Here is a 23,824-nt window from a genome sequence, read left to right on the forward strand (position 1 = left end):
ACAAGGAAACTCCTTTAATGTTGATACATCACACAATTTCGTCTAGTTTTTTGAGATTACGTATTGCCGATGAGTTTGGAGAGGAAGCTAAAAAGTTGTTAACCGCATCTTCTGATAAATTTTAATAAAATCATTTTTCTGAAGTTTGAACAAGCTCACATACTCGATTATTCCCTTTCTATTTTCCTTCTATTACCTTCTTTTGGATTGGAACCATTGTTTGTTCGTTTGCGTCCAAACTCTTTTTCAATTCTAAATCTCAAATATGAGTCTTGAATCACCCGTTGCATTAAAGTTAAAGGTGTGTCATTCAAAATATTTTTCGCATGCAACCATTTGGGATTCTTTCGAATGAGTGTGAACAAAAGAGAAACATCCAACGATTCTGCTTTCGTTTGCTCTACAGTCATTAAAAAGATGTGAAGAATGGTTTCTTTGGTTTCTTTCACCACAAGTTGTTTAAATTGTTTCTCGCTCATGCTCTCAAAAATCGTTTGTAATAAGAATCCACCAAACGAGTGACATCTTGAAAATAGTAAGCCAACCAGTGGAATATGATTGCCTGATTCATTAAAGATTTGATCTCTGTGTTTGCAACATAACACTGGCTTGATCAACACATTCAGCAACATTTCTTCATGGTGATGCAAAAAGTGAGACAGAATACAATCAAGAGCAATCTTGCGATTCTGAATGCAACAATGAACCATCCAAGAATACACAAACATTTCCAAATCTGATTCTTTTGTGAATGAACAAAATTTCGAAAGTAAATACTTCAATACAGTATGTTGCTTCTTTTCTGTCAAATATGAACACATCACATAAAATAATTCATCTTTTTGAGTCCAACAATTCCATCCATAACTCAATAAAAGTAACAACACCTCTTCATGATACTCGGCTTCTGCTTTGGGTATGCTCAAAATTCTTCCATTTTGATATTCGTTGCATAAATACACCATGTATTGTAAAATACATTGTACTGCTGGTGTCATGTTATTGCGAATGTCGTTATATCTGTTCCATGAATGACCATCAAAGAACAAGTTCAATTGTTCACAAGGATATCGCAAACTGGCGTTCCCAACTACCACTTCGCTGGTGTAACATTCCTTTATTTGGTTCATTCGGGCTACGTCTCAGTGTTTTTGTTACATTAGCTTTTTGTTGTTCGCCCAGCAAAAGCTGCTTTGTCTTTGTTGAAGGACAAAGGCTTCTGCTGGAGCTATAATGAATAATAAAACGACTTGAGGTATGTTGTTGTGATTAGAAAAATACGGTGTAATTGTGGTCGGAAGAAATAAATAGGTGAACAATTTTAAACGTGTTCCAATTTTTGGACGAACTTTTTTTGTGATGAAAAATGCTTGACATTTTATTGCATGTCTTGAGACGAAGCCACCACCTGGCTCAGCTGGGAATACGAAACGAGGTTTTTTGTTTTCTTTGCAAATACGTAAAAAGGAGGTGACAACAACTGATAATTTCCAACAATCACAGCAATTTGTTTTTGATAAAGCTTGGTGCTGGTTGTTGATGAAAATTGTCCAATTAATTTAAATTTGAATGGATCCGTCTGATTTGGTGCCACAAATATTTTAAATGAGTTAATTGGTTCAGAATGTCGAGATGCATTTTCATTGTTCTCATTGAAATTGCGAACCTCTACGGTTGCATTGCTCAAAGAAATATGATTAGTCTTAATTTCAAATTCTACGGGCTTTTTAAGCAAAAATGCCGCAATATGATTTTGAGCATGAATTAATGAGTCGTGTGTTTGAATAATGGTAAAACTGATGTCGTCGGTTAATGTAAGTCGTTCTGTTAAGTTTGGCAAAACTTCACTTGTTTCAATATGGAAAACAGGAAGTGAAATGTTGTAGTAATTGGAAATGCTTGTCTCCATGAAATCGGTGGCAAATCCGGCCCTATAGTCATGTCTTGACTGATGGTATGATTGACGGATGGAGTTGACACGATGTTGTAAACATCGCAATTGTAAGTCTTTCGCACAAATTAAATCTTGATCTGTAAAACTATAAGAAATGGATGTCACGCTTTCTCTAGCTTGCTTTCTTTCATTATTAAAGTCAACAAATTGTTTTTCAGTCATTCTCATCAAAATTTGTTGGTTAATTTGACTAGGGGCATCACAATATTTCCTCTTTCTATCGTTATTGTATGAAAGATATACACATTCTTTTTTCACTAATTTGATTTTCATGTTTGAGTAACTTCTATGATAGTCCAATACTGTGGTTCTTTTTGAATAATCACGTGACTCTCCGAAAAATCCTTCAAGAGAACGTGTTCCCAATAAAGACAAATCAAAAACTGCATCTTGTGGAATAATTCTGATCAATTTCTGAATTGTTTTGATGTTATGGATAATGATGTTTTTTGTGAGGGTTCCGGATAATGTAAAATTATTATTCTTATTGGAAATAATGACGTCTTGGAAAACGGTATCCCACTCATTCAAATAGTCCAAATTTTCCTTAAGAACTTGCAACACTTCGTGCAAATTGTGTGAAGATGTTCCATCATGATTTTTGTCATCGTAAACATGAAATAAATCATGTATCGCTTTTAAGTACTTATAGAATCCTAAATATCGATAGTTGGTTCTCTCGTTCAATAATCGTAATTTTTCAAGTAACTGTAAATTGCATACATCACGTAATACATCCTCAGATTGATCATCATATTTGATAAACGAGCTCCGTTTAACTATTTTACACCACTCTAAAGGTTGTTGTCTATATATTTCATCGAGTGTGTTCAATTCAAATCGTTGTAAAATAGAACAAGAAATTTTGGTGACAGCTATGTCTTGATTGCTAAAATTTGCCACACACACTTTACCAATGTTAGTATGAAGGGTTTCACTCAACAACGTAACACTTAATTCGTTGTCATTGCTGCTATGATAGAAAGAAATGCCTCCAGAGTTAAAATTCCGTGGTTCTTTTTCTTTCCATTCAAATGAAATTGTGTCTTTGTCATTCACTATGAAGGAAAGTGGTATGTTGGTCGCTTGTGTTCTTTGAATAACAATTTTCATCAAATGGCAACCGTTTCCGTTGTCGTTGGAAGAAATACAAGCAGAGGAATGGCGTGCAATTTGAAGGTTTGGAGCACCTACTTTAGTGGCAACCGGATATAATTTTGGTCTCCCATTAATTGCATTCCTCATGTTTTTGCAATGGTGACTGTAGCAAAAATGATGTAGTTCATTTGGGCTCGATGTGAAATATTTGTAATTAGCAGACCCTGCATCTGACACAGTACAGACGATGTTTCGAGTATATGTGTCACGAAATTCAGAAATCGTGTCTCTAATGGTTTGTTCAGTTTCAGTAGTGCATACTTTGAAGTTTCCAGGAATTCGAACTTCACCGTTAATACTGCAATATAAAGTTTGAACAATTTTTTCAGCTAAAAAACCCTTGGGTGGAAAATTCGGACTCTGAGCTAGTGCAGTACAATCACTAATCTTCAATGGACCTTCATTGGCACCGTATACAAGCCCAAGCTTGGTATTGATTCCTAAATGCGGTGTTACATCTACTGCATCAATTTGAACAAGACCAAAATTTTGATTTTCAATAACCTTCATTTTTTCTACTAGCTTATCAAAGTCATCTTTGTCTAGTTTAGTATTCCCTTCTCCATATGATGCGGTGTGAAAATGATGGTCGAGTGTGGATGAACAAGGTAGGACTAAGTTACATCTTTCAGAAGAGGGTTCAAATTCTTGTCCTCGTTTCAACCCTCTCGCCAATGCTTCATACGCATTGTATCCCATGATAACCAATAAATCTTGAGCAAAACAAAGAACAGATGGGCTCCATCTATGGCCTCTACTGTCTTTGCAAATTAATTGTGAAAAAGCATCACGAAGATATGTGAAAAAGAAAGTTCGAGGTACTAATTTGCGACTACCTAACACCTGAAAAAACAATTTTTTCAATTCTTGAATATCCTCATCAAATATATCACATTCCGAATAATAACTATCATCATCGTTATTTTGTGATTTAAAATCAGCATGGTCTACAAAATTATGAGAGATGGTGTCGGACTTGGTATTTACAATTGATGAGTGTGTTGGAATAAATTTGTTGTTAATTAGTTGTTGCAGCATGTAATACGGTGCTGTTTGTTCTTTTGTTGAATATGACAACGTGATGTAGTCTTCAGCAAAACCATGATCCAGGATTTTATGTAATTCAATAACGCCGACATTTTTTTCTGGTTCGAGTAATTTCATGATGGTTGAACTAGAATAACGTTGTGACGTTGTTGAGGTTTGAGGTGGGTCTTCGCAAGCTGTACTTGTTTTGGAGTGTTTACGTTTTTGACGAATTCGCATCAGCTCGTCATGACACTCTTTCAATTTCAAATAGCCTTGAAAATGTAGTTTGTTGATCCATTCTGATGTTAACTCTTGATTTTGTCTTTGATTTTGAAATTTTGGGTCAGAGTAAATGTTATAGATAGCACTATCCTCGTCCGGGTCAATGCAATCAGTAACATATTGTGCAATCTTTGTTGAATTGTCAACCTGGAATTTGCAACAGTATAGAACAAATGGGACTCGTTTGTTGTGTGTGATGAGGTATGAGAAATATAGTTCGAGATGGCGATGGATGGTATTAAAATCCTTGCGATGAAATCCACATTGATCAATAATATCTTCTATTAAATGTTCGACATTAATATATTGATGGACTGCGAATAGCATTGTTTTGATGGCAACATGATATTCCGGTCTCAACAGACCGACAAAGGCGTTTCGTTCATGTTTTAACATTTTTATTGAAAAAACCTCCAGCAAACACCAGAACAAAACTTCGACAGCCTGCTCGACCTTTTTTAAAATGGTTAGGATTCTAAAAAATAAAGTGCTTTCCAAATGCTATTGTAACACTATTTCTGGGAGTTGGGAACGCCAGATCGCAAATCCTTAATTAGATAGGTCACAAATGATTTGGTTCGTTGAATGCTCTTTTCCGCAGCAAGTCGTATGACACTGGATAAAAATAATTCTGATGCACCCATTGTTAATACGATCTGTTGTGGGTAACCATTTTCATCCATTAGTTTCATCACAATTCTTGATTCCATCGATTGTAGTACATCTATTAGTTCACTGGCATCCTTCTTTTGAATAATTGAATGATTAGAAGTGTCACTTAATCCACCACTAGTAACATATTGTGTAATAATTTTTGCATTTGGAAACAATTCACATGCATTATCACAATCCATATTAATCATCACCACTTGCTGTACATAGGAGCTAGAAATGTCACAACGTGGACCACTGCCCCAAATCATGAGGTTTTTCAGTGCCTTCAAATATGGAAATAAGTTTGTTGTCACACTCATTCCTGGTTGTGCTGCCATAATTATCAAAGATTGCAAAGTTGTGTTTTCTCCAATAAAAGAAGAACAAACCAACGGCTCCAAAGCATAATATAACTGCCCAACTCGATTTTCCTGAAAAGGTACAAACGCATGGTTATCAAAAGGGAAATACATGGGAGTTCTTGGCTTCAATTCAAATTTGGGTGTCAATTCATTTGTATCTGAATCATGGGGAAGATTATTGGTTCTATCATTGTTAAAATTTGGTAGAGAATATAAACTGTTGCCGTATAGGATGTTATTGATATTGATCGCATTTGGAGGAGGCACGTTTCCATTCCAAAAAGATGTAGTTTCGTTGTCGCTATCACCTTCTTCGGCCTCTTCCTCATCAGTGTCATTTTCATTAATACAGTTGGCATGAGCTGGATAATTCAATCCTGTGTTGATTGGGAGTAAAGGATAAGGAAATGGAGAAAAACCATCGGAAAATGCGCTTGTATATAATGGTGGAGATGGTTGTGACAGTGCCAGAGTGATGGTAGGTTGTGATGGCGTATTTTGGAAATTAATAGAGAGAAGCATCTGATCTGAATACAAGTAAATACTATCGGTTGGAAGTTTGTCATTATTCTCTTTGAAAAGTCGTTGCATTCTTAAAAAGGTTGCAAAATAGGTTATGATTGTAAAACTGAAATTACACACAATCAATTCTGTGGTTTGTAAAATTCTTCTCATCATTCTTGTGTTGAATCGTTTGCAAATGAGACGCATTTTGTGGAATGTGATGAATGGAAGATCGAGACGATATTCATGTGCCGACATGACTTCCTTCTGAAAGGTACCTTGATTGCTGTCGTTGTCATTGATACGTGGAAATTTGATTACGTCCAAGTATTTGGCTTGTTTTCCTTCTTGGATGAAGGCTTTCCACTTGGAATAGGTTGGAATAAATTCTAAAATGTCAAATTTTACATTTTCATCCAATGTTGAAAGCAACGACAGATCTAGCTCACCATGACGACAAGTGGTATCTCTTACTTTTTGCTGTTTCTTTTGTTTTTTGAGATCATTCTTGATCCATTGTTTGGCCAATCCACAATCATTGGAATATTGTTCTTCCACATATTTTTCAATTCTTTTTTCATCATCATCTTCCGAGATTAATCGCTCACGACCACAATCATAAATGTGGTAATTATGATCTTTCCATCGTTGTTCCAAACATCCGACCACATCAAAGAGAGCAATATCTTTTAAAACAGCCTCCTCTTGTTGATTATTGTTCGTAGTGGCGATGGGGTTGAAGAACGGATTGTTGTTCATCTATTTTTTCGTTCTAATCAAACTCCTTCTTTTGAAATTTAGAAGAAAAATCTTTCCGATAAAAAACGAGGACCGATTTGTTGTGTATGTCGGGATAATTATTTCATCATTTCACGCTGCACGAAGGTCATCCTAACAATTGAAATTACTGCGAATCATTCATCATCAATATTGAACTCTAAGAAAGATTAAAGAAATATATTGAAAAATGTCGTTATGGAGCCGTTTTAATTCTAGATCTTCAGTGAATTGGAAAGAACAATTCAATGGATGGAGAAGAAGAATTTCCTTCATTCTCGCTCTCGTCCTTATTCTCTCCGTGGTTGGTTTTTCCATCGGTTACTTTGCAGGTCATGATTTGAAAGGAGCCTCCACTTGGAAATTGGGCTTTGTGATGATCATTTCCGTTGCTTTTGGTTATGCTCTCGTTCAGGCTTCTTATGGTTTCGGAGCTCACTTTCGAGTGTTTTACAAACAACAATATGAGTTAGTGGATGTGAAGAAATATATTCATCATTCACCATCGGAGGAGGACGATGGTCATAACAAACTCATGGGCAATAATAATAATGAAGAACAACAAGCAGTACCAACCACGAACCAAGACCTCCAGGAAGAAGACGACGAGGAGAAACAACCATCACCACCAAACAAGGAAATTATTCTCACTCCCGATAAAACTCTTCCTCAATACTCGACCATGCAAGCTCATTGCATCATGCTTGCTGTAGCGACCTTCCTGTTTTCCATGCTTTATATTATTGATAGGGCTGCTGGATGGCACATGTATGTTCCCGAAGCTTCTCCCATGACCATTTCCATTGTGCTGGGAGGTTTCTTGTTTGGTTTGGGAATGCAACTTGGTGATGCTTGTGCTCTGGCACCTTGTTTACGATTGGAGGTGGAAGTTTATGGAGTGTTTATTTACTTGTGTAAGTTTATTTACAATTTCACACGTTTTTGTAATTATTAAGGAATACTTTCTGATTACAATATATCAATACTCACACCTTACCAACGTTATTAATGACTGATGAAATCAATGCGCATGAACACACTCACAATAACAATCTCAAATCCCACAACAGCTTCTTCGTGTGTGGCTCAGTAATTGCCACTGCATTACAAAGTGCAGGAGATTGGAACATTGGATTTAAAAATCATGCAGGATTGAGTTTATTGTTTCCCGGAACATTTTTGCATAAGGCGTATGGTATCAAGTACTTTGAGAAAAATCCATGGCTGGAATATTTGATTGCAGTGATTGCCATGGTGACACAAATAACCATTTTAGTGTCCGTTGCAGCTGGCATTCACTTTTTTACAGAAGAAAGAATAAGAAGAGTGAGATTGAAGTGAGTGGTGACTCAGACGAACAGTCAGGTCTCATTAATCAGGATTATGACATTGACACTCGTTCACCACTTCAAAAATTAATGTCCTTTGTTTCAACTATTGTTTTTAGATTTATTTATGGGCCTTGGGTAAGTGGTAATGTTGAGAAATTAATTTATGCTATTCTTTTTTCACCAAATTTTGGAATTATTCACATTGTGTGAATTTTACAGGACTTGATCAGTGGATCCATTGCATTGGCTCTTTTGAATTTTTGTTTTCTATTGGCAACTCAACATCCAATGGGTTTAACAGGACCATTTGCAATTATTGGCTGTAAAATTTTGGATGCTATAGCTCCTTCCTTAGACGTTCCAAAATGGTCTGCATGGAAAGACATTGATTTAAGAAAAGCCAACATGCTTTTCAATTCTAACTTTATTCTTGATTTTGGAATTGTTTATGGAGCCGTAATTGTTGCCTTGTTAAGAGGAAAATTTCCAAGTTTTCTAGAAGGATTTTCATTGAAGAATTTCTCTCTCACCGGCCACAAACAACAAGCATCCATATGGAGCACACTTCGTCGAATTTTAAATAATATTGGACATTGGATCAAGAATAATATTGGACTTGCTATTGCCAAAATCATTGGAGGAATTTGTATGGGTATTGGAGCCAAATTTGGATATGGATGCAACATTGGAGCTTATTTCTCTGGTGTCTCATGCATGTCCATTCATGGCTATTCATGGATCATTATGGCACTTCTGGGTGGATATATTGGAGCTGTTGTTCGACCATTGTTTGGATACAAGAAGCGAAAGGTGGCCTGTGGAACTGTTTGCAATACTGCTTCTATTTATTAAAAATCTCAATTATTTTCGACAAACGGTTATACAGTTTGATTCATTCGTTGTCAAGTTTCTCTCACCACCTTCTTCGATTTCACACAATCCAAATTCCCTTTTTAGTTTTTTTAGAACCCAAAAAAATACTAAGAACGACTTCTTTTCATCATCCCAGTCGGAACGTTGAAATGAACACTTCTTCCCATTCATTATTTGCAGAACAATCACAACAACATCATCAACAACAACAACGAAAACCTGGCCATCATGATCATTCAATCATCATTTCGGAACAAGACCATCCACTATACGAACAAGATGAAACAAATAATCCAAAACGATTTTCAGTAGCCTCCGTAGCGTCCTCAGTAGATTTTGAATCATCCATTCAACTTAAACCATCAATATTTTCAATATCCGTTGATTTATTGATTATTACATGTTCGTTAGGATTGGCTATTTGGGGACTCGTTTATTTTACGAAATATACAAATTTGCCAAAAGCAAGGCTTTTTTTATTTCAACATTTACAGCACGAAAATAATCATTTAAATATTGTAAATAATTTATTGAATCATGATTCGGGTCAATTGGTAGAGGAGCAGCAATACTATTTATCATTTCAACGTTTCACCCATGCATTGACTGAATTTGGAATGAATGCATTGAAAAATACTTTTAATACCACAACGAACACCACAGCTTCTTGCAATTTTTCAGATTTAAATACATCAATATTTAATATGGTAGCTGTGGTATCGGTGAGTGACCTTGTTGCAACCGTCTTGTCTATCGCATCTGTTGCTTTGGTATTAATAGCATTAGTTAATGCTGGAAGAAAATTATTTTTAATGACTGAAGTGGAAGATGAAGAGTTTTATTCTCGTCTCAATGTTGGGAGCGTGGAGAACAGTGGTAGTACCATGCGTTCAAGCGTGGAAATGGATAATCAAAGTACCGCAAAATTTAATAGCATTTCAATGACCACTGGCTCGAACACCTTGGAAGTTGAACCATCTTCTGCTAGAAATCGAACGTTAGCGAGAACCACTGGTAGTTTTATGAGTAATTTAGCTCCACCTTCTAATTTCAATAATTTGAGTGACAATAATCTGCAGCGAGGAAGAAAATCGGTCATTGTGACACCGGGCAAGAAGAACCGGCTTTTCCTGGCCTCTAATATTTTGACAACATGTCGAATTTTCTCTGGAATTATTTCATTTGCATTGACGTTGGTCATTACTTCTGTTCTCTTTAATGCTGAGCAAGATACTGTGTGTGCTGATAACACAAATTTTATGAGAAGTTTACAAGCCTTACGAGATTTAATACTTCCCTATATTATCACTCAATTTGGAGTAATGGTGTTAATCTCAATTATTGTGATTGTCAAGTTAATAGTAATGTATTGGCTGTTGGCCAAACCAACTTCGTTTCTCAAACGAAATGTCACCAAGCTTTTTACTTCCAAACGAAAAAAATCAGAAATAAACGATCGTGACAGACCTTAAAATTGTTATAAAAAGAGCTTGTTAAAAAGCTTTAATTTGTATACAAGTAATTAACCGTATTGTTACAATGGTTGAGAAGAAGGTTTTCTTGCTTCTCACGTGTTTTCGCAATTAAGTGTTGAGAGTCGTAAAGAGAACGACTCACAGTGTTAAATCTCTAGTCAAAATTGTTGTTATTATTGTATGCCGCAGTGTTGATCAACAAATTTACCAAACCAAAGCTAAAATCAAAGCAAAGAATACCATGGCAACAGATCCAAAACCAATCGATCGATTGGCAGAAGAATCTACCGCATGTGTTTCACACTTGGTATTGGTACCACAATCAGTACTGGCCTCTACTGCCTTATCCATTTGTGAAGGTTTTGGTGATGATTGTTGTTGCTTATTTGATGTCATTGAAAGATGTCCTCTCAATTTTCCTTCTCTCAAAGCTTGCAATTTCTTACAATAGCATTTACACTTGCATGATGGATTTGGCGATGGTTTTGGAGTCACTGGTGTTGGAGTAGGTGTTGGGGTAGGTGTTGGAGTTGGTTGTGAAGGTTGTTGAGCACCATAAGCCAACGTTGACACTGTATATTGAGTTCCAGTTGACACTTGACTTCTAATAAAATCCAAATAATAAGTAGCATTGGTATAAACACCAACATTGGTACCACCACATCCAGGAGGTCCATAGCTCACCACACCAGCCACTACGAAAATTGGCAATCCACTTTGAGGAACCACTTTTCTAAACAATGGACCACCAGAATCTCCTCCGCAAGTGTCCACTCCATTTCCATTTCCAGCACAAATTTGTCGAGGATTCACCATTCCCAAATTTTTAGCATTACACACTGAAACTGGAGAGATTGGGACTTGAGCTTTTTGTAAATTAGTTGTACTCGATGAAGAAGGAGTTCTTCCCCAACCTGCAATATAGACCTGACTGGATGTTGGAATGGTCGCACCTTCAATGACAGCTGCTGTTGCTCGCAAACCATCCAAAGGAACAGGTTGATCCATTTCAATGATGGCAATATCATTCTTAATTGTGCTCGATTCATAATTTGGATGTTTGGTGAAACGTGTCACTCCTCGCATGATACATTTTTGAGAACTGGCAAGATTTGACGAGCAGACATTGCTTGAGGAACCCAACACAATTCGAATCTTGTCATTGGTGAGACCAATTTCACAATGACTGGCAGTGAGGACATGTTTTGGAGAAATTAAAGTTCCACCACAAAAATGAATACCAGTGGCACTTGGACTTGAAAAGTATTGAATGCTGACCATGTGTGGAAATTCATTTTCAGTGGCAGAGGAACCACCAGAGACTTTGGAATCAAATTGGGCACAGAAAATGTGACCTGTGGTGGTTACGAGAAGGAATGTAATCACTGCAAGAAGGAGTAGTTGAAAAGACATCATCATGGTGTTGGCAAGTGAGTGACTGAATGTGCAGTTATTTGTTTTTTTGTTGATACTGATTTGCAGTTGTGGCTGTGGAGATGGGTGTTTTAAACGAATTTTACACTTGCCATTGTATACGCGCATGTGAAAGCTCTCCCGTGCAATCAGAAATCATTCACCATTCATTGAATTTAGAAAATTCATGCTTGGATGGAGTGATAGGTGTGATTCAGCATTTCTATGTTTTGAAAAACTAACATATTTTAAGAAAGTAGAAGTCGTGGTGATATCTAATTGCTACTCCAAGAGATGAACGTTTTGGATATAAAAGGAAATAAGGTATCTTCACATATCATTGAACGTCATCCTTAGTATTTGTTTGTAGATGGTTGGGTGAATTAGACCATGTCAGATCTGATTCAGAAAACGTTACTCAATTACAGTACATGGATAGTGTTGCTGCTGGCAAAGAATTTCGGCGTTTCATTTTCGAATGAATTTGTAGTTGAAAATTAGCCATGAAAATGTGTTGAGGATGGGTGCTATCCAATTGACTTTGAGCATGAAAATGATGAAAATTGTGAGTTTGAAAATATTGTTTCAACTGAACATTGATGATGTATCCATGTAAGTAATAAAAGGGGACAGAAGGGAATTGAACCCTCACCAACAGCTCGCTCTTTCATTGGAGGCTGGTATGCTGACCGTTACACCACTATCCCGACGTGTTTCCATCATGTTTCAGTGTCCGCGTGCAATAAATATCATGAATAGCTTTTAAAATTGCACATTCGGTCGGAAAACTCCATCTTGAATGATTTTGAATAAAAAGACATTGAACTATGTTTCTGAATTTTTAAATAATAATATTAACAAAACATCAAATTAATATTAGCAAAATGATATTTCCAAGATCGTGATGATGGAAAATACGCTCTTTGCATTTTTTTAAACAAGTGTACGACTGTTTAAAACTAGTTTCTGATCTGATTGTTTCATCTTTATAACACATTGGAGGGCCAAGAAAGAGTGCCATCTTGCTTGAAAGATGGTGTGCAACAAAGTTACTGAACTATTTTCCAATTTTGAAATTCATCCATTAAAAAATGGAATAACAAAAATATCGTTAAAAAAATATTACAAACTCAGGAAACCAATCAACGAATTGATGGCCCGAACAAAACAAGTAGCACGCAAATCATCACAAGCTGCCCAAGAACTTGCCAGACAACCTCCGAAGAGGAAATCTGAATTTCTAGATGATGCTGAGAACAATACTGGAAGTAGTAGCAGCAGCGGAATAGCGATACCGCCGCCCAAAAGTTTAAAAACCATTTGTATTCCCTATGAAAGAGAGGAATCATCGGAGAACTCATTGGGTAGTTTATCAGAATTACCTAATGAAATGTGGCAAAACATCTTGTCGTTTTTGGTTGGAGATTTTGAATTGTACAAAAAAATTGATATTACAAAAATTGATCCTAGTGTTGGTGTGACCTCGAGAAATCGATATCAAAGACAAGAATTGTCATCCGATATTGCTTCCTTTCTTATTCCTTTTGAAAATCTTGTGGCATTGATAAAGTTGATGCAAACAAACAAAGAATTGAATCGAATGCTCACTTTCAAAAGAGATGGTGTTCATTTGACCGATTTTGAAATGTTCTGGTTGAATGGATACAACTTCTTCGAAAAGTTATTTTACTGGATTCGAACCAGATCTTTGGAACAGATCAAGTTGGGAACTGGAGACTTGTCAAGGTCAGCAGTTGAGGAAATGGGAAAAATTCAGAATATTGTTCAACATTTTGAAAGAGGAAAGTCATTGGATGATTTAAATGTGACGATCGATCATGATTCATGGTATGAAGATGAGTATGCTTCTGATTACGACGAACAAGTGGACGAAGACGAAGAAGAGGATGACAATGCAACACCTGTTGAAAAGGACGGTGACGTTGTTGACAAGAATAAGGTGTTGGAGGGAGTTGTGATTGTCATTTCTGGCATTGCAAATCCTGAAAGAACAACTCTTCGAGAAACTGCTTTGAAGATGGGCGCTCAGTATCGTCCTCAATTCACGTCTGATACCACCCACGTGAGTAAGTACTTGCTTACGGAATTATTTCTGTTTTTAATGATCTTGGTATACACTTCTTTTTAACAGTTGCGGCAATAGCCAACACTGACAAATCAAACCAAGCGTTGTCTAATGGTGCATTTGTCCTGAAAAAAGAATGGATCTATGACTGTGATACAAACTCGAGAAGAATGAACGAAAAGACCTACTCATTCTTTGATGCACCAAAGCCCCCCAAAAAGAAGAAGGGTCCCAAAAAAAAGACTCCCATATTTAACGATCCTGAAGCAAGTAGAAACGCCATCTTGGAAAGATTACAAGCATTGGAATTGCCACTGGAGAATTATTGTGATCAATATCGAGGATACACATCAGCTTTTGAATTGTTCATTTTCAGATCTCTCATGTTGAGTCTGAACATGTTTGATGCACTGGATTCAGAAAACAGACAAGAATATTGGAGCGATCAATCAGAAGTATTACTTGGCCATCATTATTTGGAATACTATTCCGAAAATTCTATTCCAGAACCGAATCTTTGGAATCGAAAAGTTCCATATGATCCCAATGTGAAATATCCCAAAGTTGGAATTGTGGTGAATAAGCCATTAGGTTGGACAAAATTACTTTGCACACATATCAACCAGAATTCTGAGCTGAAATTAGAGGATGTTGACTTTGAATTGTTAAGAAATCGACTGTCCAAAATTATTTTGTTACAATTATCTCATATTTCAAATTTTAGACCTCTGGAAAATTACACATTTCCAGAGAATATCATATTTCTGAGCGTGGAACATGGAAACAACAGCAAAGAATTTCAAGAACCTGTTTCCTTTAGTGGAATTAAATTAGTGGTGTGCGCTACTTGAGAATTCGATATCATGAAGAAGATTTTTACAATTACGGACGACGTTTGGGCTTAAAGATTAGCGAAACAAGTTTCCTTCGTTCCTTCCTGAACAAGGAGACTTTACCAAATTTAGAACATTTAGTTCTGAATGGATTTACCTGTACAACTGTATTAGAAGAACAATTTGAATTTTTAAAACAATTGATATCCATTGAAATCGTCTTTAATCCTGATGGCTCCAGAGATGACCGAGACATGTGGGAGAACTTGAGTGCGTTCACAGCCAAACTCAGCCGAGCATCATCAAAATTGAGATATGTGGTTGTACAGACAGAATTGGACAGCAGACGTAATTTTCATCATACCAAACTAGTTAAATTTTACAAATCTCACCAATGCCCTGTCTCTGTTGGATATGCCAGCATTAGCAGATTCTATTACATTAGTGGGGAATAATTGTTATCGGCTATTCGAAAAACAAAATTCATGTACACAAATGATGTGCCATTTTGATATGAAATTTCATGGTATACGCTCAATGGTTTGTTCCCATATAAGCATCATAATAACAATATTTCATTCTTTCTCGATATAATTCATCACTATAATTCATGGCATAACCAGAATATTTCAGAGCTGTCAAAACAACTTCTGGATCTTGTCTGAATTTGGCAATGGCAAAGCGTAATGCATAGCCATTATTCTTCACTGCCTCCAACATGATTTCCTTGTCAAAACAAGTATAATTGTCTCCAATTATTCCAAAACAATTGTGTCTGATTGCCTGTAAAACGAATTCCTTATCTTTGGCATATTCTTTGGGAGCATTTCTAAGACAATTTTTACATCCAAGCTTGACAGCTTCTAACAAGAATTGTTTGTCACTCCAAAGTTTCTGGGAAGCATATCGTATGGCTCTCACGTCTTGTTTGATTGCTTCTATTACAATTTCTTGATCATCTTTCAACATCTTATCCACAAAAACAAGAAAGTGAATATCCATAATTTCTGACTGCATTTAAAATAATATCTCGATCACGTTTGAGGTCATTCGATGCATATAGAAGTAAAAATCCAAATTCTTGAACGACCTTGAGCATGACGTGTTTGTTCGAATAATCAAAGATTCTAACGATTCTAATTCTGGAAATACTGTTTTGAGAACGCTTAACATGAAATTGTGATCTTGGAGTAAATGGTCGAATCGCTTTCATCGCTTGTTTCGTTTGTTTGATGGCTTCTAATACTATTTCCTTGTCGTGTCTTATAACATAAAAAGGAATATGATGGAGTACATGTCCGTTCAGTCGAACTGCTTCCAACACAAATTCCTTTTCATTTTGAAGAGTGTCTGGTGCTGCACACACGGCCCTAGCATTTTCTTGCACTGCTTTCAACATTACTTCTTTGTCCTGTCGAATATTATGGCTAGCAAATAATACTTCATATCCACTATGTGCAACTACTCGCAATACAAAAGCCTTATCTGCTTGTACACTTGGTGATGCATATTGTAATCCATAACCATACTGTATAATATGATTCAACACAAATTCTTGATCATTGATAAATTCTACTGGGAAGAAATCTGTATATTTCAATTCTCGATTTTCAAGCCATTTCTTCTTTCCAGCTTGTTGCCATGAAAATTTCTGTTTCAATAATTGTTCCAATTTCCGAATATGGCTGGAATTTTCATCCCGATCATTCAAAGCATCATTTGAAAAATCAATCATGTTCATTCTGACATGGTTATTAAGTTTGATGACCTTGGCTGCTTTCTGGACCGTTTGTAGTTCTTCACTTGTTTTTAAATTTCCAACCGAAGTCTCTTCTTCCGAGATGAAACTGGAATAAATTTGATCGAAATTACGTTTGGCCATTTTTTTCTTGTTTTTCATTTCAATCGGCTCAAACGTGTGTAGTTGTTGTTGTTGTTCGGTACCAAGTCAAAGTCCTCATTATCTTGCTCCACTCAAATATTAATTGAATAATGTTTAGATTCATCTTTGATGTGTGTTCAAATTTGTTCTGATTTCACTGTGAATTGTCATTTTCACAAAAAAAAATTACAAATGTCATTAACCGACGAAAACCCACTTCATGATTCTCCCATTCTCCACCAAGACATTTTCCGAATCATTCTTTCCTTTCTACCCATTCATGATTTAAATCAAATTCACTTGTCCATGCTTTCATCGGAAAAGTTTAAATCCCTCGGAATGATCGCGTGTCAAGATGAGTTTTGGAGAAATCATTATGATTTAAAAATTAAATATTTAAAAACCATCACAGTACAAACCATCTATGTGGATCACTCGTATCAAAAAATCTATCCTAATTATGTGCAAAAATATGAATTATTTACAAATAATTTTAAATTTCATTTGATTGAAATGAAACATGAAATTGATCAACAAGCACAACATCGATTGGATCAATTTCAAAAACAATTACAAAACGCGAGTGATTCCAAAAATAATTTTAAACAAATGACTGAAACAAGGAAAATCGAACAAGGTATTTCAGTAATTGCAAAAGTTTCCTGTCGACCTCATTCATTCTATTCCAAAAAACAATTACAAAAAATGTGTCAAAAATTACCCATCAATCAATTGTTAAAAGATCGAATTGAAAAGGATTTACGTTTTAAGATCATGTTAATAGGAAGCAAAGGAGTTGGAAAAACATGTTTAGAAATGGCTATCACTAGCAATGTCTATCGACCAGAATATATCCCAACAGTCAGTGAAATATTTCAATTACTCTATGTTGGAAATTACCCCATAGAAAGTGGAGTAACAAGTTATTTGTCCATTTGGGATTCAGCAGGAGGAGATGAGTATGTATGTGCTTTTTTGACACATTGACATTTTACCTTAAATAGATATGATATTTTGAGACCTCTTTCTTATCCTGATTCGGATCTATTTTGCCTTTGTTTCAACATTGCTGATTTGACAAGTATTGAAAAGTTATTTTCTAAATGGTTATCGAAGTTCGAAGATTCTCTTCAACCATTCCTATCATTCTCATTGGTTGTAAAACTGACGTTCGACATCATTCTGAAGAATGTGAAAAAGCCAAACTACAACATTTATTTCAACCAATTTCATTTGAAAGTGGAGAAGCATTAGCACGCCTATTGGGATGTGTCACCTATTTAGAGACAAGTGCAGTCACAGGAGAAGGTACATCTGAATTTATTGCTCTTTGTTCACAAGTATTATATGTTCATTATTATCAAGACGAGTTGAAAAAGAAGAATATTTGCAAAACTCAATAATATTTTGAGGTGAATTGCTGCATGACGAATTTTACCCTTAACGAAATGGAAAAAAAGGAATGAAAAATGTCACGTTGTTCGAATTGAGAAGGAATCCATTTTCCTTCAAGTGACCATTCAAAAATCTTCCAAAAAAAGATCAACCATCTCTCCTTTCTCAATTTCGAAAAAAAATTCGTTGCATTAATCTGACTTGCATTCTCCTTTACGAAATACTTTGTGAGGATGGGCTCTTTTCTTTCTCGATTATTCTTTTCACAAATTATCAGTTACAAACACTCGAAAATTGTCATTCTCGGACTCGATAATGCAGGTAAAACTGCAACATTGTATAAAATTGGATTGAATGAAAATGTCACAACTGTTCCAACCGTTGGATTTAATTGTGAAACGATTCAGTATAATAATGTGAGAATGTTAATTTTTGATTTGGGAGGTCAAGCGAAAATTCGACAAGTTTGGCAACATTATTTGGAAAATACCGATGCCATTATTTATGTTGTGGATTCTGCTGATCCGAGTCGAATGCAAGAACTCGCGACACCTTGCATGAAATACTTGAAAATTCAAATTTGGAAAGAGTGAAATTACTTATTTTAGCGAACAAGCAAGACTTGTCAGAAGCTTTACCGGCCTCTCAAATTGCAGAAGAATTGAATTTGAAAAGTATTAAACAAGATTATCATTTACAAGATTGCTCGGCCATTACTGGAAAAGGATTATATGAAGGATTTGATTGGTTGTCTGGAAAAATTGCATAACCCAAAATGATGACATGATTCGACGACGGTTCATTTTGACATGTTGCTGCAATATACAGTGTGGTAAAATATAGTTTCTAATTTCTGAATGAATAGAAGGCACATGGTTGTTTGGTAGTATCTCCAAATACTGAATCTCCATTTCTACATGTAGCATCTATTTACAGAATTCACATTCAACAATAAATTCCAAAATAGTTCATGATTAGTACACAAAATATAAATGATCAATCATTTCAACAGCCACATGATCATAATGATCCAATGATGAAATTCCACCATGAATAAACCTACCTGCATGATTAATATTTGCAGCATATAATACACTTTCTGGAATTGGAGAAAATTTATCCAAAGGTGTATCCATCAGACAACTCGATGCTGGAACCAATCCATCATTCGCTTCTCCATATTGTACCATATTTGCAAATAATTCCAAAGCAACACCATAATAAGTGACAAGTCCCATCGGAGAAAATCCACACAATCTTGCAGCAATTAATGGTTTAGAATAGGAAAATATTGGTGCTCCCAAACACATGGGTTTCTTTCCTCGATACGTAGGTCGATCCACGTCACAAAAATCAGGATATAAAGTAGCATCTGCTTCGATTGGATTTTCTCCATCGCAATTTTGTGTCACTTGTGCAATAAAGTCAATAATTTTTTGAAGATTATTGGGAGCGGATTGATGATCATAATCGTAACAAAGAGTTTTCAAATAATAAGCAGCTTTGGATCCATTGAAAGGTGCTGATAAAGAAACCCAGATAGAGGTCTTGAGATCGAGTTCACAATATCCCTTATACATGGCAGTTGGGAAAATTAAATTACCCATCGAATGTGTGAAAATAATAGTGTCAGTAATGAGTGTGGAATTTGGCTTACTATTCACAAGAGCTAACGAACAATAGGAAGTCTGTAATTCCTCAGAAGTCCATCCACGATTGGCCGTATTTCTACGAATGAACCATGATTCTTTGCATTGAGTCGTATATGCATTAATATTTCCCCAATATGAAAAGGAATGAGTAGGTTCTTCATCAAATCGATAACCAGCTCCATGTAAAAAGACACAAACTTTTGTGGCATTGGGTGAAGCATTTGGATTTTTGATCATGATGGTTTCATCCTCCATCTTGTTGTTGTTAAAACGAGTTTGAATCTTCTTGTACCAAGGAGTATTTCGTTGTTGTTTGTTCTTTAAACATTGAGAATGATATGTGAAAAATTGAGAAGGAGGAGTGTTCCCAAATTGTTGCTTTGGAGAAACAGTGGTACAATTGGATTTGAATAAATCACTGTAATGAGATGAAACAATAGACATTGGAAGAGTGTCCAATTCAATTTCAGCCATTCTTGATCTTATTTTGTAAATTCGATGAGAATTCTTATTGAAACATGCAATCAAGGCGTCAGATGTTTCTCATTCAAATCATTAACGAAAATTAGAGAATCTTTTTCGGTACATTTTGCAATTTCACTCAAATGTTGAATCTCTTCCTTGCTGTCTTCCATTCTCCAATTGGATAACAATGCAGGTCTCAACATTAGTTCAATAAATTGTGTGAGTGTTCTGTGAATTCCACTTTTGGACATGTCATCTTGCTTCATGTCGTAATTCAATCGAATACAATCATCCTTGTTTCGATTTGGTTTTCCAGAACGAACCATAATGTCCATTCGATCATTGTCAAAAGTGACACTCAATGGTGAGTGTAAACTTTGTGCAAAGAATTTGAATGAATTTCCGCTCTCCATTCGATACATTCCAAACCAATCGGAATCCACTGTGGGGTGATGATGAGACTGATCATTCCGAATGTGTACTCTGAACGTTCCTTCAAAATGATTGTTGATACCATTTTGGTTCGACATTAAATGATGGAGTGAAAAGGAAGCGAAACGTTCTTGTTGTTGTTGTTGTTCATGATGATGAGAAAATGAGGACAACAACTCTTCGGAAACGACCATCACAGAAAATGTGACCAAAACAATTATCATCATCAACAAGATGGATGAATGAATGAGTGAGTTGTTCTTTCGCATTGTTGTTGTCAACATGTTGGTCATGACAAGACCTGTCAATGAATTAATTCGCCTATTTTTTTTGAATGTTGAAAAACGAAGTTTCTGCCGACACTATCCGCCAGAGCTTAATTTTCCTGTTTGGCTCACTGTTGAAAGGTTCATATCATGAGAGAGGAAGTGAGCAGTTGGGCCATTGAGATCTTCTTTCAAAAATTGAATTGTGAAAATCTCCGAAATCAAGAGGTCAAAGGATTACAAAATATGAGATAGATATTCTATTGCATTTTCTTCTTTTTCTTTTTTGTATCTGTAAATGTATTGTGTTATTTTCAAAGTAGTGGTCGATGTGGTTGTGGATGCGCTTGTTGTGGTTTCTTGATTATTGTTGCCAAGTGTGGAATTGGCTTCTTCTTCCTCACTTGCTTGTGCCATAAAGTGAGACAAAATTGTCATGACCAACATGGTCAGGAAAAAGAGTCCAATGAGCATGAATTTATACGGAGTAAAATAATGTAATCCTCGTGCAAGGCCTTTCACAATTCGTTGACTCGTTGGAAAGCTTGATAGTGGTTGTGTCGATTCAGCCATTTCTTTATATTGACGACTCCGTTCATAAAAGGATAGGTCAATAACAGCACAATAATGGACATATTTTCTGCAGTATCAACGAGAGCATTGAGAGCAATCAGGACAAACATTAATGGACTAAATAAACCTTCTCCAATTTTTAACCAAATATAACAATGGACAATGCAATAAATTGGAACAAAAAGAAATTGATCAATAAATTGCATGATGAGATGTGAGGTTCTTCCTCCGAGCCCATCTTTTCAATCAATTCAAAAACTTCAATTTCTGGCGGATCCGATGAATATCCCATTGATTTTAAATCCAAACTTCCTTCAATCTTTTGTAATCCTTCACTGAAATATTCCACGGTTTTTAAAAGGCCTAACACCAATAGATAAATTCCGAAAAAAACTAGGAGCCTTGTCCATGAAGGAATGGCAATCAAAGGCTTTGATTGTGTTGCTGCTGATTTGTTATTATTATTGGTTCCGATAGGTTTTCCTTTGTTTTCATTTTTTCTTTGAGTGGGTGTCATTATTCTTCACACAAATCTGTTTAATTAGTTAGTAAAAAGTTAGATAATAAATATTATTGTTTTTGTCACACCAAATTGGCTTCCTTGTATTTTCGTGAGGCTCTTCTGTAGCTTCCATTTGAAGTTGTTCAGAGACTGTTAAATTATCTTGAAGCCAGGGTTTATGTTCAATGAGAATCCAACAAATACAGCATAACGAGATCACAATACAGATACTGGAAATAAATCCAATAATTCCAAATAACAGTAATTGGAATCCAACATTGGTCAAGTATGAACTTTGATTATTGGAAGGTTCAGTTAGTGAAACTTTGCTTTCGTCCTTGTTAGTATAGCACACATACTCTGATTCTGTATGATATTGCTGTGTTTTTGGATAGCACGAGTCAGAGAGAAGGGTTTTGTAAGGTTTTTTGGGATTTGTTTGTGATAAATTATTGGAACTGTCTTTTGAAAAGGTTGGAAACGAAATTCGAAAAGCTATGCCGCGACCAGTGTCTGCATTGGAGCAGTCTCGTGTTCCAACAATGAAACACGGAAATCTAGTGTAAATAATGGCTTTACCGTCAGAGATGGTAGTTGAAGCAGATGGTGTCACACTCTGCTGCAAAAATGATCCACCAACAGCCAGTAAGGGTATTGGAGCAGTGAACAATATACAACTCACTATTATACAGGTTAAAATTAGGCAAATCAAGACTTTGTCTGACTTTCGATATTTTTGCTTAATGTTATAAATTCCATTCTTGATTAATGAAGGTCCCTTAATTCCGACAGAGGCCTGGGGCATCTCCACCACAGCAAACTGAATCTCCGTCGGTGACGGCACTGTGGAATCGGTGGTCATGATATTACAGCTGTCTATGGAAGTGGTGGTTTTCAAGGCTTCCAGTTTTCGTTTGGGAATGGTTGCCACATTAAAGTTAGGAGAATGTTCTCAAGTTGAAGGTTTGTTGAAATATTTACATATTGTGGTTGTGGTGATAATGCATATTCTTGAGTTTGATGAGAGAACGCCGCAACATTTTCAATTGATTGTTGTTCCACTTCGTCCACAAGTGTCGGTTCGATTTTCTGTTCAGTCTTTAAGCATTGCTTGTGTGGTTCTTCACATTCAGTATTCACACTCGAATACTCTGCAGAGGTTGTTTCTTCATACGAACACGAAACAGATGCGTTTTCTGTTGCGTCACAAAGAGTGTGGCTGTTGTTAATGATTTCGTTTTTTGTTGTATCAATTGTTTCCATTTGATAGTTCGAAGAATTGTGGTCGTTTGCTACAAATAATGATCCAAGTTCCAGTTGAGCATGCAAATCCTCATCCTGTAATGATAATTTTTCTGATTGTATCGATACCTGTGCCAAATACTCGTCACCCGACAACGCACTGGAGTTCTTTTCGTCATTCATGGTCGAGAAAGACTTGTCAACCCTCTCCCCCAAAGGGTGTTTTAGCTCAAAATTTTCAAATTCCTCCAATGAGCAAGGAGGTCTCAGAACACACTCATCCATTTTCCCAATTGCGAAAGCACGTACTCTTCCAACTGCTGTGCAGAGTTGAAAAACAATTCATGTTCCTTTTCTGGCACGAATTGTGTCGTTGCTTCTTTTGAAATTGCAGACAAATGCATAGCAGTTGAAATGCCACTCGTGAGAGACCCTTGACTGTCTTGAGTGGATTTACCGTCCTTGTTCATGTCTTGATGTTGTCGTTGTATGGTCCTAGGCAGACTTATTGCCTTGTTTTGTTCATTATCAGATAGTGCTAAATCGGAGCAATTGCTAGTTAAATCATCCTCATCATGATGAATGCATTCAAGCTCTTTTGGGGTTCTGTGTGATGAGGAAGCGGACCTCGGATTCATAGTGGTCATCATTTAATTGTGCGTTTGAATTTGATTTGCAAACCCT

At 36.1% G+C, this 23,824-nt stretch overlaps 16 protein-coding genes across 16 annotated transcripts; 5 read left to right on the forward strand and 11 right to left on the reverse strand.

The window, feature by feature from the left end:
* Positions 1 to 167: 167 nt before the first annotated feature.
* C9374_004364 (uncharacterized protein) lies at positions 168 to 998 on the reverse strand (the record flags this gene model as incomplete). Its single annotated transcript, XM_044693995.1, has 1 exon — positions 168 to 998. The coding sequence occupies one exon, from the start codon at positions 996 to 998 to the stop codon at positions 168 to 170; it is 831 nt and encodes a 276-aa protein (XP_044549372.1).
* A 380-nt stretch (positions 999 to 1,378) lies between these two features.
* C9374_004365 (uncharacterized protein) lies at positions 1,379 to 4,819 on the reverse strand (the record flags this gene model as incomplete). Its single annotated transcript, XM_044693996.1, has 1 exon — positions 1,379 to 4,819. One exon carries the CDS (start codon positions 4,817 to 4,819, stop codon positions 1,379 to 1,381), a length of 3,441 nt encoding a protein of 1,146 aa, XP_044549373.1.
* A 116-nt stretch (positions 4,820 to 4,935) lies between these two features.
* On the reverse strand, positions 4,936 to 6,702 carry C9374_004366 (uncharacterized protein; the record flags this gene model as incomplete). Its single annotated transcript, XM_044693997.1, has 1 exon — positions 4,936 to 6,702. One exon carries the CDS (start codon positions 6,700 to 6,702, stop codon positions 4,936 to 4,938), a length of 1,767 nt encoding a protein of 588 aa, XP_044549374.1.
* Positions 6,703 to 6,910: 208 nt separating this feature from the next.
* Positions 6,911 to 8,903, forward strand: C9374_004367 (uncharacterized protein; the record flags this gene model as incomplete). The annotated part of the gene is made up of 4 exons (XM_044693998.1): positions 6,911 to 7,634; positions 7,791 to 7,809; positions 7,997 to 8,186; positions 8,271 to 8,903. The coding sequence occupies 4 exons, from the start codon at positions 6,911 to 6,913 to the stop codon at positions 8,901 to 8,903; spliced, it is 1,566 nt and encodes a 521-aa protein (XP_044549375.1).
* Positions 8,904 to 9,073: 170 nt separating this feature from the next.
* On the forward strand, positions 9,074 to 10,396 carry C9374_004368 (uncharacterized protein; the record flags this gene model as incomplete). Its single annotated transcript, XM_044693999.1, has 1 exon — positions 9,074 to 10,396. The coding sequence occupies one exon, from the start codon at positions 9,074 to 9,076 to the stop codon at positions 10,394 to 10,396; it is 1,323 nt and encodes a 440-aa protein (XP_044549376.1).
* Positions 10,397 to 10,603: 207 nt separating this feature from the next.
* Positions 10,604 to 11,812, reverse strand: C9374_004369 (uncharacterized protein; the record flags this gene model as incomplete). The annotated part of the gene is made up of 1 exon (XM_044694000.1): positions 10,604 to 11,812. One exon carries the CDS (start codon positions 11,810 to 11,812, stop codon positions 10,604 to 10,606), a length of 1,209 nt encoding a protein of 402 aa, XP_044549377.1.
* A 1,153-nt stretch (positions 11,813 to 12,965) lies between these two features.
* Positions 12,966 to 14,749, forward strand: C9374_004370 (uncharacterized protein; the record flags this gene model as incomplete). Its single annotated transcript, XM_044694002.1, has 2 exons — positions 12,966 to 13,899; positions 13,965 to 14,749. 2 exons carry the CDS (start codon positions 12,966 to 12,968, stop codon positions 14,747 to 14,749), a joined length of 1,719 nt encoding a protein of 572 aa, XP_044549378.1.
* A 516-nt stretch (positions 14,750 to 15,265) lies between these two features.
* On the reverse strand, positions 15,266 to 16,613 carry C9374_004371 (uncharacterized protein; the record flags this gene model as incomplete). The annotated part of the gene is made up of 2 exons (XM_044694003.1): positions 15,266 to 15,700; positions 15,744 to 16,613. 2 exons carry the CDS (start codon positions 16,611 to 16,613, stop codon positions 15,266 to 15,268), a joined length of 1,305 nt encoding a protein of 434 aa, XP_044549379.1.
* Positions 16,614 to 16,805: 192 nt separating this feature from the next.
* Positions 16,806 to 17,867, forward strand: C9374_004372 (uncharacterized protein; the record flags this gene model as incomplete). Its single annotated transcript, XM_044694004.1, has 2 exons — positions 16,806 to 17,572; positions 17,618 to 17,867. The coding sequence occupies 2 exons, from the start codon at positions 16,806 to 16,808 to the stop codon at positions 17,865 to 17,867; spliced, it is 1,017 nt and encodes a 338-aa protein (XP_044549380.1).
* A 374-nt stretch (positions 17,868 to 18,241) lies between these two features.
* On the forward strand, positions 18,242 to 18,777 carry C9374_004373 (uncharacterized protein; the record flags this gene model as incomplete). The annotated part of the gene is made up of 2 exons (XM_044694005.1): positions 18,242 to 18,536; positions 18,617 to 18,777. The coding sequence occupies 2 exons, from the start codon at positions 18,242 to 18,244 to the stop codon at positions 18,775 to 18,777; spliced, it is 456 nt and encodes a 151-aa protein (XP_044549381.1).
* Positions 18,778 to 18,854: 77 nt separating this feature from the next.
* C9374_004374 (uncharacterized protein) lies at positions 18,855 to 20,134 on the reverse strand (the record flags this gene model as incomplete). The annotated part of the gene is made up of 2 exons (XM_044694006.1): positions 18,855 to 18,934; positions 19,072 to 20,134. The coding sequence occupies 2 exons, from the start codon at positions 20,132 to 20,134 to the stop codon at positions 18,855 to 18,857; spliced, it is 1,143 nt and encodes a 380-aa protein (XP_044549382.1).
* A 50-nt stretch (positions 20,135 to 20,184) lies between these two features.
* Positions 20,185 to 20,826, reverse strand: C9374_004375 (uncharacterized protein; the record flags this gene model as incomplete). The annotated part of the gene is made up of 1 exon (XM_044694007.1): positions 20,185 to 20,826. The coding sequence occupies one exon, from the start codon at positions 20,824 to 20,826 to the stop codon at positions 20,185 to 20,187; it is 642 nt and encodes a 213-aa protein (XP_044549383.1).
* A 234-nt stretch (positions 20,827 to 21,060) lies between these two features.
* On the reverse strand, positions 21,061 to 21,396 carry C9374_004376 (uncharacterized protein; the record flags this gene model as incomplete). Its single annotated transcript, XM_044694008.1, has 1 exon — positions 21,061 to 21,396. One exon carries the CDS (start codon positions 21,394 to 21,396, stop codon positions 21,061 to 21,063), a length of 336 nt encoding a protein of 111 aa, XP_044549384.1.
* A 139-nt stretch (positions 21,397 to 21,535) lies between these two features.
* On the reverse strand, positions 21,536 to 21,913 carry C9374_004377 (uncharacterized protein; the record flags this gene model as incomplete). Its single annotated transcript, XM_044694009.1, has 1 exon — positions 21,536 to 21,913. One exon carries the CDS (start codon positions 21,911 to 21,913, stop codon positions 21,536 to 21,538), a length of 378 nt encoding a protein of 125 aa, XP_044549385.1.
* A 28-nt stretch (positions 21,914 to 21,941) lies between these two features.
* C9374_004378 (uncharacterized protein) lies at positions 21,942 to 22,760 on the reverse strand (the record flags this gene model as incomplete). Its single annotated transcript, XM_044694010.1, has 1 exon — positions 21,942 to 22,760. The coding sequence occupies one exon, from the start codon at positions 22,758 to 22,760 to the stop codon at positions 21,942 to 21,944; it is 819 nt and encodes a 272-aa protein (XP_044549386.1).
* A 32-nt stretch (positions 22,761 to 22,792) lies between these two features.
* C9374_004379 (uncharacterized protein) lies at positions 22,793 to 23,790 on the reverse strand (the record flags this gene model as incomplete). The annotated part of the gene is made up of 2 exons (XM_044694011.1): positions 22,793 to 23,300; positions 23,450 to 23,790. The coding sequence occupies 2 exons, from the start codon at positions 23,788 to 23,790 to the stop codon at positions 22,793 to 22,795; spliced, it is 849 nt and encodes a 282-aa protein (XP_044549387.1).
* Between the last annotated feature and the right edge of the window lie 34 nt (positions 23,791 to 23,824).

This window comes from Naegleria lovaniensis (assembly GCF_003324165.1).
Source record: "Naegleria lovaniensis strain ATCC 30569 chromosome Unknown tig020, whole genome shotgun sequence".
Lineage (NCBI taxonomy): Eukaryota > Heterolobosea > Eutetramitea > Acrasida > Naegleriidae > Naegleria > Naegleria lovaniensis.